The 18,470-nt window shown below is 37.1% G+C and overlaps 1 protein-coding gene across 9 annotated transcripts in view; it reads right to left on the bottom strand.

Annotated features, from left to right (window-relative positions):
* The window catches only part of tut4 (terminal uridylyl transferase 4), a 162,033-nt gene extending 144,874 nt beyond the window's left edge, over positions 1-17,159 (bottom strand). For 8 of the 9 annotated variants that reach the window (XR_012398709.1, XR_012398713.1, XR_012398710.1 and 5 more), the window contains exons 1-4: positions 16,981-17,159; positions 5,967-6,423; positions 3,583-3,710; positions 2,219-2,335 (exon numbers count right to left, since the gene is read on the bottom strand). Coding sequence is in view for 1 of the 9 variants with exons in the window: in XM_001335483.9 (XP_001335519.7) it covers positions 2,219-2,335; positions 3,583-3,710; positions 5,967-6,360 (639 nt within the window). In the remaining 8 variants the exon portion in view is untranslated. Of the gene's footprint in view, positions 1-2,218; positions 2,336-3,582; positions 3,773-5,833; positions 6,424-16,980 lie in introns of all 9 variants that reach the window. The other variant, XR_012398714.1, reaches the window with a different exon arrangement.
* Positions 17,160-18,470: the final 1,311 nt, after the last annotated feature.

Raw genomic sequence — 18,470 nt, 5'->3', positions numbered from 1 at the left:
CCTGCAGTTCCCGGATGTAATGTTGAATTTTATCAGTCGAATTTGATCCACTGAATTTATGGAAGCGAATATTAGAACTGAAATAAAATGAACTGAAAATGACCTTTTGAATATTATACATCGTATTTTTAAAGGGTATTGAATATTTTGTAAGTGAAATCTGAAAATTGAATATGAATTATTGAATTTTTAAGTATGAAAACGTGTTTGAAATATTTTTCGTTAAAATATTCACAGCTTAAATAAACAGATATGTTAAATTTCAGGACCTAAAAATACAAACCCTGGAATTCAAGTCATTAAAATGCAAGAACTTGTTAATTCGGTGTATTATTTTTTTCAGTTTGTGATATTCAACAAGCTTTTTAATTCAAGACTTTTGGCATTGATTTTGTTCCATATTGATCCCGCTCTGACTCCAGCAAACACCAATTAGAGAAGAGATTGCCTTGAAGGAGCAAGAGTTCTGACTGGCATTATAGGTCAGAAAATGTCCATTTATTGGATTACAATTAGGTTTCTTAGGCTGGAAAGTCTCCATTTATTGAGCATTTGTAATCAGATTACGACAATGAATTTAATTCATTATTGGTCATTAAAGGTGCAGTAGCTGATCTGCCTAAATGCTAACCGGTTGTTTCAAATACAATCCCTCCCTAGTCAGCCAAAGCCACATCTCCTCAATTTGCGAACGTGCACGTTAAAGATGAGACCCACTAGATCATGTCATTCGCCAGTTTATAGGACTTCATAATAATACAATTCCCAAAAAAAAGCTGTAGCATGCATCTAGCTTGTTTTCAGTTGTGTAGCAAGCAAAACTTGTCATCAATCATTAGTCTCACTTTCTCACACACTGTCCTAAATATACTACTGTATGCTTAGCGGTTGGCTGGCGGCATGCATGAATCACACTTATTACTAAGCCATACTCGCATGCTATTTCAGACCGAATATTCAGAGTAGCGTTAAACAATATCGAGAGCGCATCACAGGCTCTCGTTGTTAAAAAATGAACCAATGTGAATTTAAAACCAACTTCACCTCAGTACAGCAGGGTAGGCAGGAAAGCGCTATTTACTGATGTTTTGTTGTTAAACTAAATATAAATCTACATCATCCATGCTGTAAAAAGACCTTATGAAACTGAAAATAGTCACATCAATCTTTCACCAGAAGATTTCAGTGGCTGAGCAACACTTCCGTGCATATAACCCATTCATAACACAATACACTCTACATCAGCTTTGCTTGAGCTAAAATAGTTTTTAAAAAATAATAATAAATAAATAAAAAAAAACATCACCTGTCTAAAAGAAATACTTCAGCCATGGTGTTGTCCTTTCTCCAGTGTGCAAAACTAACTTCAATATTGATAGAGTTTAAAAGGTTTTGATTCAGCATTTGTTTTTAGCACTGTCACGCATGAACGTGCATCAGCAGAACAAGGTACGCAAATGTACAAATCGTGATGAACATTTTTAGTCTTATGCCTCACCCAGAATATTAAAATATATATAAATACACTTAGATCAAATACTTTAATCATTAATAATGGATTGTGAAGAGACCAGCACAACAAATAATGTTTCTGAAGACAATCACCTACTGCACCTTTAACTAAGAAATGAATAGAAAAGAAACTACCATGGCAGTCAATGGGTTTCAGCTTCAAAAAAATCTTCCTTTGCTTTCAGTAGAAGAAAAAAAGAAAGTCAAACCGGTTTAGAATTGTCATTTTTGAGTGAATTATCCCTTTAAATACCCCTAATATGCAAAAAAAATGAATACAAGAATGTTGTGCAAATATATAAAACATTAATTATTTTAATCTGTTGAATCATCCATTCAAGCAAACTATTATTTTCAGTAGATTGACTTGCATGGATTAATTATTCACCTAAGCTCACCAAAAAAACAAAAAAAAAAAAAACACACATTCTGTGATCATTTACTCACCCGTTACTCATCTCAAACATTTATGAGCTTAATTTAAACACAACAGAAGGTATGTTGAAGTAAGTTGAAAACCTGTAACAGCTGACTACCATAGCAAATGTTTTTTCCTACTATGGAAGTCAATGGCTACAGGTTTACAGATCTACAGAACTGAGTGAATTAGTGAGCATAATTACATTTTTGGGCGAATTATCCCCATATAAAACTGTACAAAATGCTTTAAACTGCACTGGAAACACGACATTCTGCATGCTCTCACCATGATGTTCTTCTTGTGACGTTTCTCTTTAATGTGCTTGTGAGCACCCTGGATGTTCTCCACATGGACTGAACACAGTTTGCATAGATACTGGAAATTGGGATATTCCGGAGACGGCTGTGGAAAACACCACAGAGAAAGCAGTCAGATCACACGTTCAAATGTGCAAATAGCTGAAATCAATGTTTCTAGGTTCAATAAATGATCCAATTTTCACCTCCATTGAAAAGCAAAACAGGCTCGTGAATATGAACACAAATGGTCTGATTTACATTGAAAATCAGGAGAATAAAGTGTTTTGTTTACAGTCAAATGAAACTGGCTAAAGACAACTGGGATGAAAACGAGCCCACCAACTCGTCTTCAAGGGGGAAGAAATGTGAGTTCGTAACTAACTAATTAATTTAATTCATTTATTTTCAGGATTTACAATGTTTAGTTGTGCATTTCACTAACCAAACTAAAGGATTCACAACTTAAAATAAAATGTGGACCATATAATAAAAATGGGTCAAAATAATGAAAATAGCATCCTTCCAGGGGTATATTAATTTTACAACACTTTTAACACATTTAAAAACAAAGTCCCAAAGCTGGAACTTAAACCTTGCTGTGAGGTGACAGTGTTAACCACTGAAGAGTTTAGAAGAGGTAAAAGATATTTAGTGGAATAATTTTATTTTTCTCTAAATGACATTTTTAATTGAAATATGAACCAAAAAATCATAACTTTACAAGCTAAAATAATGATCACCATTTTACTGAAACACATGCCTAATACATTTAGTAAATACAAAGAAACTGAAACTTGTGGACACTTAATTTAGTATATATGCTTATAGTATAATAGCTGTGTATGGATAAAAAGACTAGCAATTTACAAAAGTGATGTATACAGTGTGTGTGTGTGGTTTCAAGTGTCTAGTTTAAAGTAATGTTTGTTAAAATAAATACAATATATAATTTAAATAATCAACATCACTATTTAGAGTTCACCAGATTTAATAATATACCAAATTAGCTTCTAACATATGTGATCCTTCTCAGGGCTGGAGCAAGCTGAACTGGCGCTCTAGGCAAAGGAAGATCACGTCGCCCTCAACCCGAAAGCAGATGCCGCCCTCACTATTCTGCCACCCTAGATGGCCTCTATGGACACGCCGGCCCTGATCCTACCAAGTATTTTTTATTCTGTGCACCGTTGTCGCTTAAATATCAATTACTTTTGTAAAAACAAAATAAGGGTTAAGCAAGTCAAAATGATCTAAGGAATCTACACTCCCACAACTTACTTTTAGGTCTGCCGTACTTCCTGTACAGAGATCAGTAATGCTGATGCAGTGTGTGAGTTTGTGTCCAGTTACCTTGAGCAGCCGGTGTATGTAGTCTCTCTGCAGTCTCTCCTCCGCCTGTTTGAGTCCCAGCTGCTGATCAGAGGTCAGATTCAGCACCTCCACCACCTCCTCCACCCTCTGTCTGCCCGCCTCCACACCTGAGTTTTAGAAGTACACATCAGATAAAAACCGACCACACTGATTTTGTCAGCTCACATTGCTAATAATGTGGCAAACAATTCATCTGTGTGTGTCAGTAAAGGGGAAGAAAAAAGTTTGCCCTTGTAATCTGAAGTTAAAATCTGAAAATGCACGTCCTGTTTGTTTCGGTTTAATTCTAAGATTAGGTCTGTCTAAGGTATTGAGCGTGGCTAACATACTAAACCACGACCCTCTAGCTGTCAGTTTTGACAACAAACAGAAATGGTGAGCAGGAGTAGTCTGTTTGGCTGTGATAACTCTTCCCAAACCCTTGTCTAGTGATGGGCATCGTTAAGGTTTTAATGATATTAATACTTTTATTGATGCCACTTATTGGTTCAGTATAGAGATCTGCGCGGGACTGAATTTTGAAACCCGCTCCCGCCAGGTTTTAGCTCGTACCCGACCACTCCCGCTTACATTGAGGATTTGTTGCGCTGCCCAACCCGCCCCTTTTTCTACCCAACGCACCCTTTCCCGCTAACGAGCGAGGGGGAGAACAAAACCGAAAACCACCCAGTTATACAGAGTCCAGACAGCCTATAACAAGCTGTCTGTATAAACACACACACACACGCACACACACACACAGCACAAAGGTCTTTCTCTCATTCGCACGCATGCGCGCACACACACACACACACACACACACACACACACACACACACACACACACACACACACACACACACACACACACACACACACACAAACAAACTAAACGCAGCATCACGCGGTCTCATTCACACACATACATACGCGTGCTCGCTCGCTCGGGAGTTGGGAGCGATATTGTTAGTCCGGCCGCTCCAGTCCAAAATTAAACCAGTTACCTACCGCTCCCGTGCTTTATTCAGAAATTTAATCCTGTGCAGCAAAAATCTGGTCGGGTCCCGTGGGTCCTGGCTATACCACGGGAGCCGCAGGAATGCAGACCTCTAGTTCAGAACTTTAATGGTTCTCATATCTGTACTTTTTGTAGCGTTTTTTTTTTTTAAATGAAAAACAACACTGTTTTACAATTATTATTTTTTTTAAACGTAATAATAAAACTATTAAATAAAATTTTTACTGTAAAAGAATGTTGAATGGTTTGAAGGAAATTTACTCAATTTTTTACCATTCTTCTAGAGCAAAATCAACATGCTTGCCTTTTCTGGCAGAAGTTGGGATCTTTCTTGGTTTATTGTGCTCCCTGCAGTTGAAAATACCCTCTTTGAGTTGCAAAATGCAGTTAAATAATCAGATAATGTTTAAGATTTTTCATTACACGTTCACATAAATGAGTTAACAGTGTTTTGGGAGATAACAATGTAAAAATCAGCTGTTTTTATCACTTCTTAATAAGCATAGTTTATTATTAGGCTATTCACAAGCTATATTTGTAAATACAGTAATGTAAAAGCATATTTAATGTTTAAGATTTATTTATTTGTGTGTTTATTAAACTAAAATACTAATTTAAAGAGACCTTATGTGATAGACTGCTAGCAGTCTAATGATGTGGATGATGTACCTTTAGCTAGCCAGTCGAAAGCTTTTCATTTTTCAGGCTTTTATACTTGATGCGCTCACCAAAAATGCAAGCATTTTTCATGTGAGATTGCCAACTGTGCAGACGAATATCAAGTATTGGCCAGGAAAAGGTTGGCCAGTAAGATTATGCAACTGTAAGTAATATTTATTCAGCAATAATTCTCCTGTACTAATAGCAGAACCGTTAATGTCAGTTTATCGATACTTTAGTCTTTTATAATGTAGCACTGATAAAGTACCGAGTTTCGGTTCCCATCCCTACCCTTTTTCAGATCTTTCTTAACGAAACGCCTACTTTACCACATCAAATCAGCTTGCAGTAGAAAAAAATAAGCCACGCCCACAGATTTTCATTTAATATTTTGTGTCTCTAGGAACTGCGTCACAATACGAAAAAAAATTGGCTGGCAGACAGCCTTTTGAAAGTGCTTTTACTTCTTATTTTAATATTTAGCCTGACATGTTTACCATTCCAAAACACTTTAAATGTCCCTTAAAATAAAATATATTGTCTTCAATGGTGAAACAAGTTGCAGTTTTTTACCCAGACATTTAAAAAGAACATATTCAAGAGCAGTAATCTCAATACCGTGAAACCGTGGTGTTTTTATCCAAGGTTTTCATACAGTCAGAATCTTATACCTGCCCAATTACCAGTAGACAGCGTATTTTCTCACCAGGCATCTTATCTTTAGTGGTGGTGGTGGTGTTATTGTTGTGTGCTGAGATTTCCTCCGCTGTTGCTCCTCCATCTTTGACCGGTCCGCTGTTTCTGACCGCTGTTTTGTTCTCTTGTGTTTGCTGACGGGCTTCATTGGCCGAGGGTTTCCCTTTGCCTCTTTCACCAGAGTTAGTTCTGCCTGTTAGCCTGCGGGTTTTCCCCCTGGCCTGCTCCTGAGGGCTGTCGGTGCGCGTTCTGCCGCCCGGCGCCTCTTCCTTCACCCTTGGGACACCGTCTTTGCTTCGGCTGGGGGTTTTCACGCTCTCCCTCTGAGGTTTGGAGGATGACACTTTGCCAGCGTTCGAGCGGGAAGGTTTAAGTGCCTTCACTGGGCTTTTGGGGTCCTCCATGCCACTCCACTTCTCTCCGGATGAGACTGAAGAAAAGCCCAAAGGGCTCTGGGGTGAAGGTTTCTGGAATGGAAACACACCAGAATCAGACTGTGAGCTGTAGAGCCGCACAATACATCCTTTCAGCATCGACATCACAAATGTTTGCATTCATAATAGTTACATCACAGCAGGATCTTAGTGTAGAGTAGTTGATAAGACATTAAGGTTAGAGCTGCACGATTCTGGCTAAAATGAGAATCACGATTTTTTTGCTAAAAATAAAGATCACGATTTTCTCACGATTCTGTATAAAATAAAGGTAAAAACAAACATTTGGCACAAGATCGATAATAATATTATGTGTAGGTCTACTGGTTTTTATAAATAATTCTATTCTACTTATAATTATCATGATTATGATGTTGCATTATTATGTTTGAGATATATGCTTGCAATCTGTCATATTAGACAATTTTATTCACTGGTAAAATCAGAAATGTGCCATTATCAGATTATATTCAACATTATATAGGCTAGAGTAGTTATACTGACATTGTAAACATGTATTTTCATGCACAACAGTGGGTTCGCTATGAAAGAAAAAAACATCAAATGCTTGCTGTAATCATAACTCTAAAATGCGATATGATTATTTAAATGAAGAGTTCACTTTCGGTTTCATTCTGATTGCTAAGTGCTTGTTCATACTTCGCGCGCGGCTCCCAAACAATCTCTCTGTGCCACAAACAGAATATTATTTACAACTGTATTACCTGTTACTCACAACTTATATAGGTTCTGTACACTAAAGTAGACGGGCGCATCTATCATTAAGTAGAGCGCGTACACACGCCCTCTCTGTGATAGCAGCTCACGGTCAGCAGCTCACATCATATGTGATTTCCCGGCTGCGAAAACATCATTATATGAAGACAAAAAGGACATTTTTAGGTGAATTATACCTTGTAAATACAGTATGTGACTCTTTCGACATCATTTGGCGGTGTCTATGTCACTGAGCAACGTGTGTGAAACAATTAAAAGACTCGTGCAGCCGTCTTTTCTTCTCTCCTGAACTTGAAAATATGATTGGCAGAATTGTAGAAATGCTGGATTAAGATCGTCTAGGGGGTCAAATCGAGATCGAGATCTTTTAACGATTAATTGTGCAGCTCTAGTTTCTATACAGTTCAATTTATGTCTAACATAGTGAAGTCATTTGAAATTTTTACCTTCCAGTGAAAGCTTATCATTTGTATGTGTAGGTCTGTCATAGATATATGAAGAGTTTAGATGCAACCGCTAAACGCCACTTATGCAAAAAAAATTAGCTAATGACATTGAGTGAATGCTTTAAGCGTGTAGTACATGTTCAACAAATAGATTTGCTTCAAATCATCTAAATCCCAGCGTCAGCACATTCAGAAATAACAGTTTGTTGGCAAAAGCCACTTGCCTTTGACAGCAAGGCACAAATCGGCACGAATCGACGGGGCCTTCCCATCTTAATCCCCACCTCTCCAGCAAGAGCTGTTATCTAAACCTAGGGCTAACCTAAGCTTTAATTAGCTCAGCAAAAAAATTATATTTTAGTATGATCATTATATAAATAAATGACTTTTTAATTACTGATAAAATTGCACTTTTAAAAGTTAGTTATTTGTAAGAAAAATCATTATCATTAACACTGAACAACAATATTGGATATCGCATAATTTCCCAGTATCGCGCAGCCCTAGCTCAAAGCATCTGGTGAAACTGTATTACAGTTTTTCTCCATGGTTTGGCTCATTTCTTGAAACAGAAATTACATTCTCAAATTCTAAGATCATTTGGCAAACAGTGTTGCTGTTTACCACAACACTATAGCTCACTTGCAAAAGCTCATACCTTTCCCAAAACAGTTCACGCATGTGTCAAAACTAAATTTCCTTCTCATTTAAACAGTCAGTGCCCCCAAAAAGCTTCGCCCCTTTAGCATTATGTAAGCACCGAAAGTCGAAATGTTTAGATGTTTTGTCATTACGGCACAGGACCACTAAAATATCCCTCATGTCCACCTTACAGTCTTAGCCCAGTCCTTCATTGACAATGGTTACTGTACTGTTTTTGTCTAGCTAACAGAATACAATCGTGTATAAAACTGAAAACAAGAAATAGGATTTTAGGGTAAGAGCAGCCTCCGAGGTTTGACATCACACATTGCACTTATACTGCCAAAGAAATGGTCCTTTTTTTGTTGTAGTGATCAACCACACACAAAGTAACTTCCATATATCAGAGCAAATAGAATAAATAACTGTAATAAATTGTAATCAAATGTTCCAAGGATTCTCCTACTCTATGGTATTCATGGTATTATGGACTAATTTTGACAATTGAACAGACTATTGTGCATGTAACGACTTATACAATGAAATGACTGACACATTTTGGAGAAATTAACCATTAGATGGAGAATTATCAATCAGTTTAGTTTAACTAGATCTATTCACTTGGAAATGGTGCTAAATTAATGCTATCTGCACTTAATCATTTGCAAAGATGTACTTAGGCATTTGCAGTTTGATGAAATGAATAAGAAATTCAATTCTGTTGTGAACAATTGCCAAGTGGTTAGGAGGTGTCCATGCTGTTTTGAGAATGTAGTTTCTGTTTCAAGAAATGAGTCAAACCAATCGAGAAAAACTGTAATATCACAACATAAGATTGCAGTAAAAAGGAATATTGCGATGCCAGTTTCTTTCCAATAACATGCAGACATATTTGGGAAATCAGGAAAATACTGACAAAACTGACTTTACTCCTCACTTAATCGAGTTTCTCTACTGTTGAACAGAAAAGATGATGTTTGGCAGAATGTTTGTAGCCCTTACCCATTGTATTTCTTACTATGGAATGCGTGAAATCAACCAGCATTGTTCAACAAAGGAAACTCATAGATTTATAACAAGAGGGAGAATAAACGATGAGGTAATTTGGTCAATTTCATTTTGGGGTGATCTATGTCATGTCAATTTCATCCACTTATCCGGGGCCGGGTCGCTGGGGCAGCAGTCTAACGCCTGTTTCACACCGCAAGCGTCAGCGGCGCGTGAGCAGAGCGTGAGCAGCGCGTATGTCGAGCAGTAGCAGCACGCAGGCGTTTGCCTTTCACACCAGCTGCGTCTGCAGCGCGCAGCTCTTCGGCAGCTGCTGCAGAGATCAACCTATCTCTGTCTATTCTATCTAGTTACCCATGTCTCTCTATATACAAATACACTTTTTAAACTTTTTATCTGCACCAAAGCCCCTCCTATGCTGTTTCTTTAACCTGCAAATGATTATTTTACAAATTTTATAGATCAAATAGTACTGTATGCTTCTCAAGCTAACTTATATGAGAAGTGTCTACAGTCAGAAGACAATCGCCTGTGATATCATGTCATTTGTTATTTGATTGTCAGGTTGCTGTAGACTTAGTTATAATCATATTTATACAATATAGTTATAATGATATTTATACATGATCAAACTAGTGTTACTTTCTCCGCTTCAGTGCTGTCCAGCAGCAGAATAACAGCTCGTTAATTCATGCTCGTGCAGAGGATGAGACGGACAAAAGTAACTAATGCATGCCATTCTTTTACTTATTTTCGTGTTGTGAGATTCACAGTGCAAACAGCTCCCGGTAGGAATAACTCGAGTGAACATAAAACAAAGCCGATTAAAACGTTCTTGCTCTGCTCAGCTGCACAGAACACAGCGAGCTCACATCATCCAGCATGCGTGTCGAACTACACTACCCACAATACACTGCGCTATGGACTACAAATCCCGTAAATATTCCATTTCCCCTCTCCTACAACACTAGTGTGCAACTTAAGCAAAACTGATAGTAAAATTGTTTTACATTTGGTTTTGTAGTTCGGGCCTAAATAAATGTTTGTTGCCGTTTTTAATCGTTTTAAGTTCATTTGATTGACTATATATAAACCATTTGACATTATTAACGCATTTATTGGGTAAAATTGCTACTTTTTACAGTCATTCAATGTGTTTTGGTCATTCTCAATGCACTGTCACTTTAATTGAGCTTGAGCAGCGCGTCAAAAATAGACCCAGCGCCGAAACTATCGCTGCACTGCTGCTTCAGCGACGCTCACGCCTCGCTCTGACGCACTGCTGCTGCGTGCGGTATGAAAGCTCTAATCTGTTAACATGGACGCCGAAAACACACGTGCTGCTCACGCTCTGCTCACGCGCCGCTGACACTTGCGGTGTGAAACAGGCGTAAGACATCCCTCTCCCCAGACACTTCCTCCAGCTCCTCCGGGGGGGATCCCAAGGCATTCCCAGGCCAGCCTAGAGGCACAGTTCCTCCAGTATGTCCTGGGTCTTCCCCAAAGCCTCCTCCCGGTGGGACATGCCTGGAACACCTCACTAGTTAGGCATCCTGGAGGCATCCGAAACAGATGCCCGAGCCACCTTAGGTGACTTCTCTCAATGTGGAGGAGCAGCAGCTCTACTCCGAGCTGCTCCCGGGTGACAGTGATCCTCACACCTCCTCGCTCCTCCATGGACTGCTATCTTATTGTGGTGGAGAGGTTTGAGTGCCTGAGTGATCCTAAAAGCTATGATGCCGGGGGCTAATGCCCCTAGTAGAGTCTCCCAAGGCAAAAAGTTATTAGGTGACAGGTCAGACTAAGTGCGGTTCAAAAACCACTTATGAACATCATTGCATCAGAGGACTGTGACGTCACCCGGTATGGCGCAGCCGGGCCCCACCCTGGAGCCAGGCCTGGGGTTGGGGCTCGTAATGAGCGCCTGGTGGCCGTTTTTTTTTTCCACGGAACCCAGCCGGGCTTAGCCCGAAGGAGCAATTTGGGACCATCCTCCTGCAGGCCCACCACCTACAGGAGGAGTGGTAAGTGGTTGTGCATTGTGGAACGGGTGGTGGTCGAAGGTTAGGACCACGACAACCCGATCGTTGGCACAGAAACTAGGTGATCTATCTCTTTATATAATGCGGTACGTCATACTAAACCAGGGGTCAGCAACCCGCGGCTCTAGAGCCACATGCGGCTCTTAAGCGATGCCCTTGTGGCTCCCTGAAGTTTTTTCAAAAATGTTCAAAAAGATGGGGAAGGTTAGTATATATTTTTGTTTTAATATGATTTCTATTGGAGGACAAACATTTTTAACGTTTTCAAATGCTGTAAAAGTGTGTAGAATTAATATTTAATTTCAACATTTCTGTCAACGAAGATTTGCGCCATAGCCTGCGACACAGGTTTCTATCAGCAGGGCAGGATGCCGGGCAGGTGGCTGTTGTAAACAAACCGGGAGATAATAAAGCATGGAAAACCGTTCACAGATGGTGACTACATAAAGGAGTCATTCATCAACATACTAGAACACCTATTTGCAGACTTCAAAAACAAAACCAAGATAATACAAAAAATTAAAGATATACCTCTCTCCGCTAAGACAGTAAAGGAAAGGGCTATTAAAATGGCAGGTAACATCACCGATCAGCAAACCAAGGACATTAATTCAGTGCCAGCATACTCAATTTCCTGTAATGTGACCGATATTCAATGCGCTTTTATGCATGAACTCTGATGGGCCGCAAGAAGAAATGATCAAATTAATATCACTGAAAGACCAGAGGCTGTGCTGAAGTGTTTAAATGACAACGAAATAAACACCAACCACCTGATTTCAGTGGCTATTTAATCATGAAGGCTCATTATGTATTTGTAGCCAACTTAGTCATTTTTATAGTAGGCTAATATAGCTACTATAGATACAGTATGTGTTTCCTTTATTATAAGGCTTATATAAGGCTTTACATTTTTTTGCGGCTCCAAACATATTTGTTTTTTGTTTTTTTTTTGGTCTAATAAGGCTCTTTCAACATTTAGGGTTGCCGACCCCTGTACTAAACAATAGGATGATTCTAGCCCTTTTTTTTTTTTTGTAAAGTGAAAAATCAGAATAATGGAAAAGTCTCATAAAACTGAATTTACTGCAATTCCTGAAAGATAACCTGAAAAATAAAATCAACAACAACAAAAGTGCAGTTCATTTAATCAAACCTAATCAATAATTTTAAGGGAAAAAAAGTTATTTAATTTAATATTATTTAATTTTTACTTTAACAGGAACAATGAATATGAGAAAACATCATTTTAGTTCATTTTACCGACTACAACTAAGCCCAGAAAAATGTTCACATACTGATGCCATAACTGACACAAGATTTTAAAACAACTTACTTCCAAATAGAATGCTTATGACAAAAAAAGCAGAAAAAAGGAAACATCAATTTGAGGCAAGAAAACTTTTTACTTATCAGCAGAATCCACAGCTGATGTTACTTTCATTTCACTGGAAATGTAAGGTAAAGTTCAGCACAGTGCAACATCATACTCAGACATATACAGAGCTCTTACACATTTTCACAGTCAAATTTAAGCACTTATCACGCACTTTCCATATGCATTTTTAACTTTTCCAGCACTTTACAAGTGGCAAATTACTTATTTACATACGTCATACACTACATTATATCAGATGCTGTTTGTTGCAGTAATTTCAGGTTTTCTACTTATTTCATCACGTCAAGACTTGAAGACCTTTTTAAGACCATTATAAATTAAATTTCAGACTTACACAAGGCTAAATGCTAAGGATTGTTTTTTTTCTAATGGCTCAGTTAAAACATAAAAAGCGTTATTGTAAGGAAAATAATCATATTGGTAATAAATTGAATAACATTTTGGTAAAGCGAGATGGAATGTTAATGATTGGTTGCATGCTGGCAAGACTGAGTAGCTTTACAAGGTCAATTTAAGACCTGTTTAAAATTATTTAAGACTTACAACACAAAATTTCAATGATTTTAAGACTTTTAAAGCTTAAAATTTAGTTTACAAAATTTAAGACAAAGACTTTTTAAGACCCTGCAGACGCCCTGATTCTGTAGTACAGTATAGCATGAATAACATCCTAAAGTCCTAAATGCAATTTACTCAAATCTTATACGTAAAAAAGACCACCAGATTGCGTTACAGTGATATCCACATACTCCAGAGTTTACTTTTTACGCATAAGCAACATATTTATATTATTTAAATAGTCAAGTTATTATGAAAGCAACACAACTTTCAAGCATTTATCCAAAATCTAAGCACTTTTCAAATCACTGAAAACACATTTTCAAGGATTTCCAATAATACCCGGTATACCCTGCATGTTTTAATAAAATAAGCACAATGCATGCAGTACACACTGCAGAAATATGACAATGCATACTTTCTGAGAAAACAATCCCTACTAATATGGATCCAACATGAATTAACTACCATCCATCCATGCATCAAGACTAATTATCAGAATATAGGGATGTAACGGTATCAGAATTTCACGGTACGGTAATTACCTTTACAGGAAAAACAAAACTAATGAAAATACTCCAAAAAAGTGCCAAAAGTGTCAATGCCATACAAATTAGCCATCTATCTGTAAGCTTTGAAACAGGAACTTCAATTTTTCAATTTTAATAACAAAAAATTATTAAACCATGTAAAAAAAATAAAGTTTCAATTTAGTATTGTTGAAAACTCATCACATTCAACATTTAATCACCCACTCACTTAGATAGAGATGAGTTTTTTAAGGAAAATTATCATATAAATATAATCTGGTAAAAGCTGGGATCTCTGGGCATTTATAATGTCCCCTGCAACAGAAAAAACCCCTCTCATTTGGGACTGAGGTTTCTGGGACAGAGATATGACTTGGCCCAGGTTGACAGCAGTGGGTAACATTGTGCATTGTCTTTCCACCACTTGAGAGGACAAGCCATGAGTGAGATAGAGGTCTCTTTGAGGTACAAGTCAATGTCTGCATCAATCTGAATAGTGAGCTGTATTCTGCAATCCCCATGACTGTTATTAGCCGTATTCCCCAACTTGCAGGCAGGTGCACACATAGGGCTCAACCTGTGCAGTGCACATGCCCTTTTTAATCTTGGATAGAAAGTGCCCTTCCAAAATGATCAAAAGTGCCCCCGCGACGCGACACACCCTCCATCCCACCCTTCAGTAGGCGCACGACAACACCGCTCTCGAGTATGCGCACTCACAAAAATTGCTATTGCTGTATGACGGTATTTACAATATCGTTACATGCCTAGAATATATATTAAGGCATTTCATTTTATTATGATATTTATATAATGTCCAAAACACATTTGGTTTCATTTTGGATGCACAAATATCAAAATCTTCACCTGTTCCCTATAACAACATTAATGACCTGTAGGCCTGAACAAACAAAACAAGTCACACATGAAGTGTCATCATTATTAAACTGCTAGCATTAATTAGCACACTAATGTGCCAATATAAAACCAACTTTACCTCAATAAGTATTGCACCAAACACATCTGAAACGCCAGTAAGCTTTATTTTCACCGAATGAGCTACGACTTTGCATGTTTAATTTAGCTAATCAAAGTATCATAATGGAAATAAACAGTTATTTGGCATTTTCATTCCAGTTTTGGCTAAATCAGCAGAACTCATGATAGAAGTTACTTTCATTTCACTGGAAATGCAACAAAGTTCAGCACAATGCTCCATGCTCTAACACAGTGGTTCTCAAACTGTGGTACGTGTACCACTAGTGGTACGCAGGCTTCCTTTAGTGGTACGCGGAGGAATGAAATGTCATGTACATGCTACAAACATTTAAAAATGTATCATAAATGATCGATATAATATGCCACATATGACATATAGCCTATATTTCTAAGGTAATTTGCCACGTTTTTTTAACTGTGCAGAGTTGTAGCTGCTTTATTGGGCCGACTACGCTACTGTATTTTAATACTGCTCACTTTGGTGGTACTTTCTGAGGTGGTACTTGATGAAAAAAGTTTGAGAACCACTGCTCTAACATATACAGGGCTCCTAAACATTTTTTAAAGTCAAATTTAAGCATTTTTCACGCACTTTCCATATGCATTTTTTACTTTTACAGCACTTTACAAGTGACAAATTACACATTTACATACTTCATACACTACATTATATCAGATGCTGTTTGTTGCAGAATTCTCAGGGTTTCTACAGTTTTCATTTAGTCAAATTTAAGACCTTTTTAAGACCATTATAAATTAAATTTCAGACTTACAAAAGGCTAAACGCTGAGGATGTTATTGTGAGAAAGATAAACCATATTGATAATAAATTAAACAAAGTTTTGGTAAAACTTTTATTGAGATGGAATGTTAGTAATTGGATGCATGTTGGCCCGACCGGGTAACTGAACATGGACCTAGGAAAACAACACTACATTTCAGTGATTTAAAAATTGTGTTTTAGGAAATTGTAAGACCTGCGGACACCCTGGTTCTGTAGTCTAGTATAGCATCCTAATGAACAACATTCTAAAGTCCAAGATTAACTCTCTTAAATGTAATTTACACACATCTTAAACACAAAAGACAACCAGATCATGATACAGTGATACCCACAGACTCCAGATCTCATATTTTACACATAATCAACATATTTATTTCATTTAAACAGTCAAGTTATTATGAAAGCAAACAATAACATTTTCAAACACTTAACCCAGAATCGAAGCACTTTTCAAAACACTAAACACACACATTTCAAGAATGTTTGGACAGAGGTAAAGTTGGTTTTATATTTGGATATTCAGACATTCTCCTTAATAATATAATTTCAGAAAAGTGTTCCTTAAATAGGGAAATCACATTAGCAGCAAATGACTATCAAAGTACAACATTGTTCACAGTGAATTAGATCATACTAAGTCATACTTGCAAGCTAAATGCAATCGAATATGCAACGTAACATGGTAAACAGTATAGAGACTGCTAAACGAACGAATGTGTGAATATAAAACCAACTTTACCTCTATAATTTTCAGCACCTGTAAGAACCCGGTATATATAATGCATGTTTTAATAAAATAAGCACAATGTATACAGTACACACACTGCACACACTGTTACATAATGCATAATTGCTGAGAAGACAATCCCTACCAATATAGATCTACATAAATTAACTATCAACCATCAAGACTAATTATCAGAATATATATATACATTAATGCATATATATATTTATTACATTTATATCGCGTTCAAGGCGTCATTAATTTTAATTTCAGATGCACAAATATTAAAATCTCCACCTGTTCGCTATTACAACTTTAATGACCTGTAGGCCTGAACAAACAAAACAAGTCACGCAGGAAACACCATCATAACTAAAACCGCTAGCATTCATTAGCACGTTAGCAGGAAGTACCTGCCCTGATAATGTACTTTGCGTGTTTGAACACATTTCTCGTTTCCAAACACCACCACAAAAACATTGCATGTAACCTTGCCATGATCAAACACCCAAAATACAACACAATCCCAATAGTTACAAGCAGAACACGTTTAAATGGAACAAATAAACACTTATAATCGCGTTTCATCCACATTAGGTGTCATTTGATGGCAATTCCCCAAAGCAAACTTTTGTGCATGTAACTAGACTTAGCTCGCGGTTGCGCTACAAACGCCTCGCGCAGCTTTACTTCGTTTATGTAGTTTTTCTGTCTTACCTGGATTCGCTAATGTGTGGTAGATCAGTAGAACATCCTGAAAACGATCATAAATAGAGGTTACGGTTCGGTTTAATCGCCATGAAGCCCGGCGCTGATGTTGTTTTTGTTTTCGGCCCTTTTCGAGACGCTGAGCGCACGCGCCATGTTAACTCTGTCCGCGCAAGGCATTGTGGGCCGCGTCAGTGCGGCAAGCGGAGGGTATATGGGATACTGCTACGGAGCAGTATCCCATATATATGGGATGAGCCATATTTTTCTCCGATCAATATCTGAAACAAATAGCTACTTAATTACAAATAAAATAAAATAAGTTTCATTTAGAATTATTCACTGTACATACCCAGTCAATACTCTTTTAGTAAGATATAAAAAATATATCGATACTAATTGTTCATTTTTAGTCCCTGGTTCACTTATTTTGGCAATGCTCTAGGTTACTTTGGAAGGATTTTTCTTTTTTTATAATTGGGAATGTTGATAAAGAATTTTCCTTACTATGGTATATTGTTTTGTTTGGTTTAGTTAATTATAAAACAGAAGCTTTACATAAAAAAGAAAACATTTTCTTAATCTTCTTATCTTATTAACAAAATTTTACATACATAAATGTAATTTTTCAAACCAAAAACCTTTTTTATATATTTTGCTTACTGAAATTCAGTATTACTTTAAAACAGTTTCTAACTCTTTCACAAAAAAGGCTTTAAAAACAACTGAAATTTGTAAATTATATAATATTTTTCTTTAATGTGTAATGTATTTACCCCTCTTGTTTGTTTTTGTTTTTCTTTTGTTTTTCTGTTGTTATTTCTTTTTCCAAAAATGTGTTCTTTTTGTCTTTTTAATTTCTTTTTAATAATGTGATTTTAAATTCTAATTTTCGCATAATAATAGTTAAAAAAAGGATATTGCTACGGAGACTTACGTCAATTTAATATACTTTTTGTAATACTGTATAACATTAGTTACTATTTTTACATTATTGTGAGGGTTGGGGTAGGAGTAGACGTTTTAATGGGTAATTTAATAAATAATATGAAAAATACTTGGTATAGTTAGTGTTTTGCATTACGGTGAGGGTTGGGGTAGATGTTAATAAAATACAATTTATGGATAATTTTATAAGTAATATAAATAATTGTAGTCAACTTTCAGCTGCAGCTGTATCCCTTCTAGCAACAACTGCGGCAAGCGAAGGCTAAAGTCTAGATGGGACACATTAGTGTGAGCGTTGGGGTTAGGATTGGGCCATTTCCAGCCTGGTTTTAGCTGGTCAGGCTTGTAGATGACCAGCCAAAACCAGCTATGTCCAGCTTAAACCATGATTTAGATGGTAATTTTCCAGCCTGACCAGCTAAGACCAGGCTGGAAATGGGTGGAAACCAAATGGCCTAAACCTCTCTAAATCCAGGCTGGTCGACCAGATAAAACCAGCCAACCAGTTTAGGCTGGTTTAAGTCGTTTTTTTTTTAGCAGGGGTAACATTA

This window comes from Danio rerio, chromosome 23 (genome assembly GCF_049306965.1).
Source record: "Danio rerio strain Tuebingen ecotype United States chromosome 23, GRCz12tu, whole genome shotgun sequence".
Taxonomy (NCBI): domain Eukaryota; kingdom Metazoa; phylum Chordata; class Actinopteri; order Cypriniformes; family Danionidae; genus Danio; species Danio rerio.
This window is presented reverse-complemented; position numbering and strand designations above follow the sequence as displayed.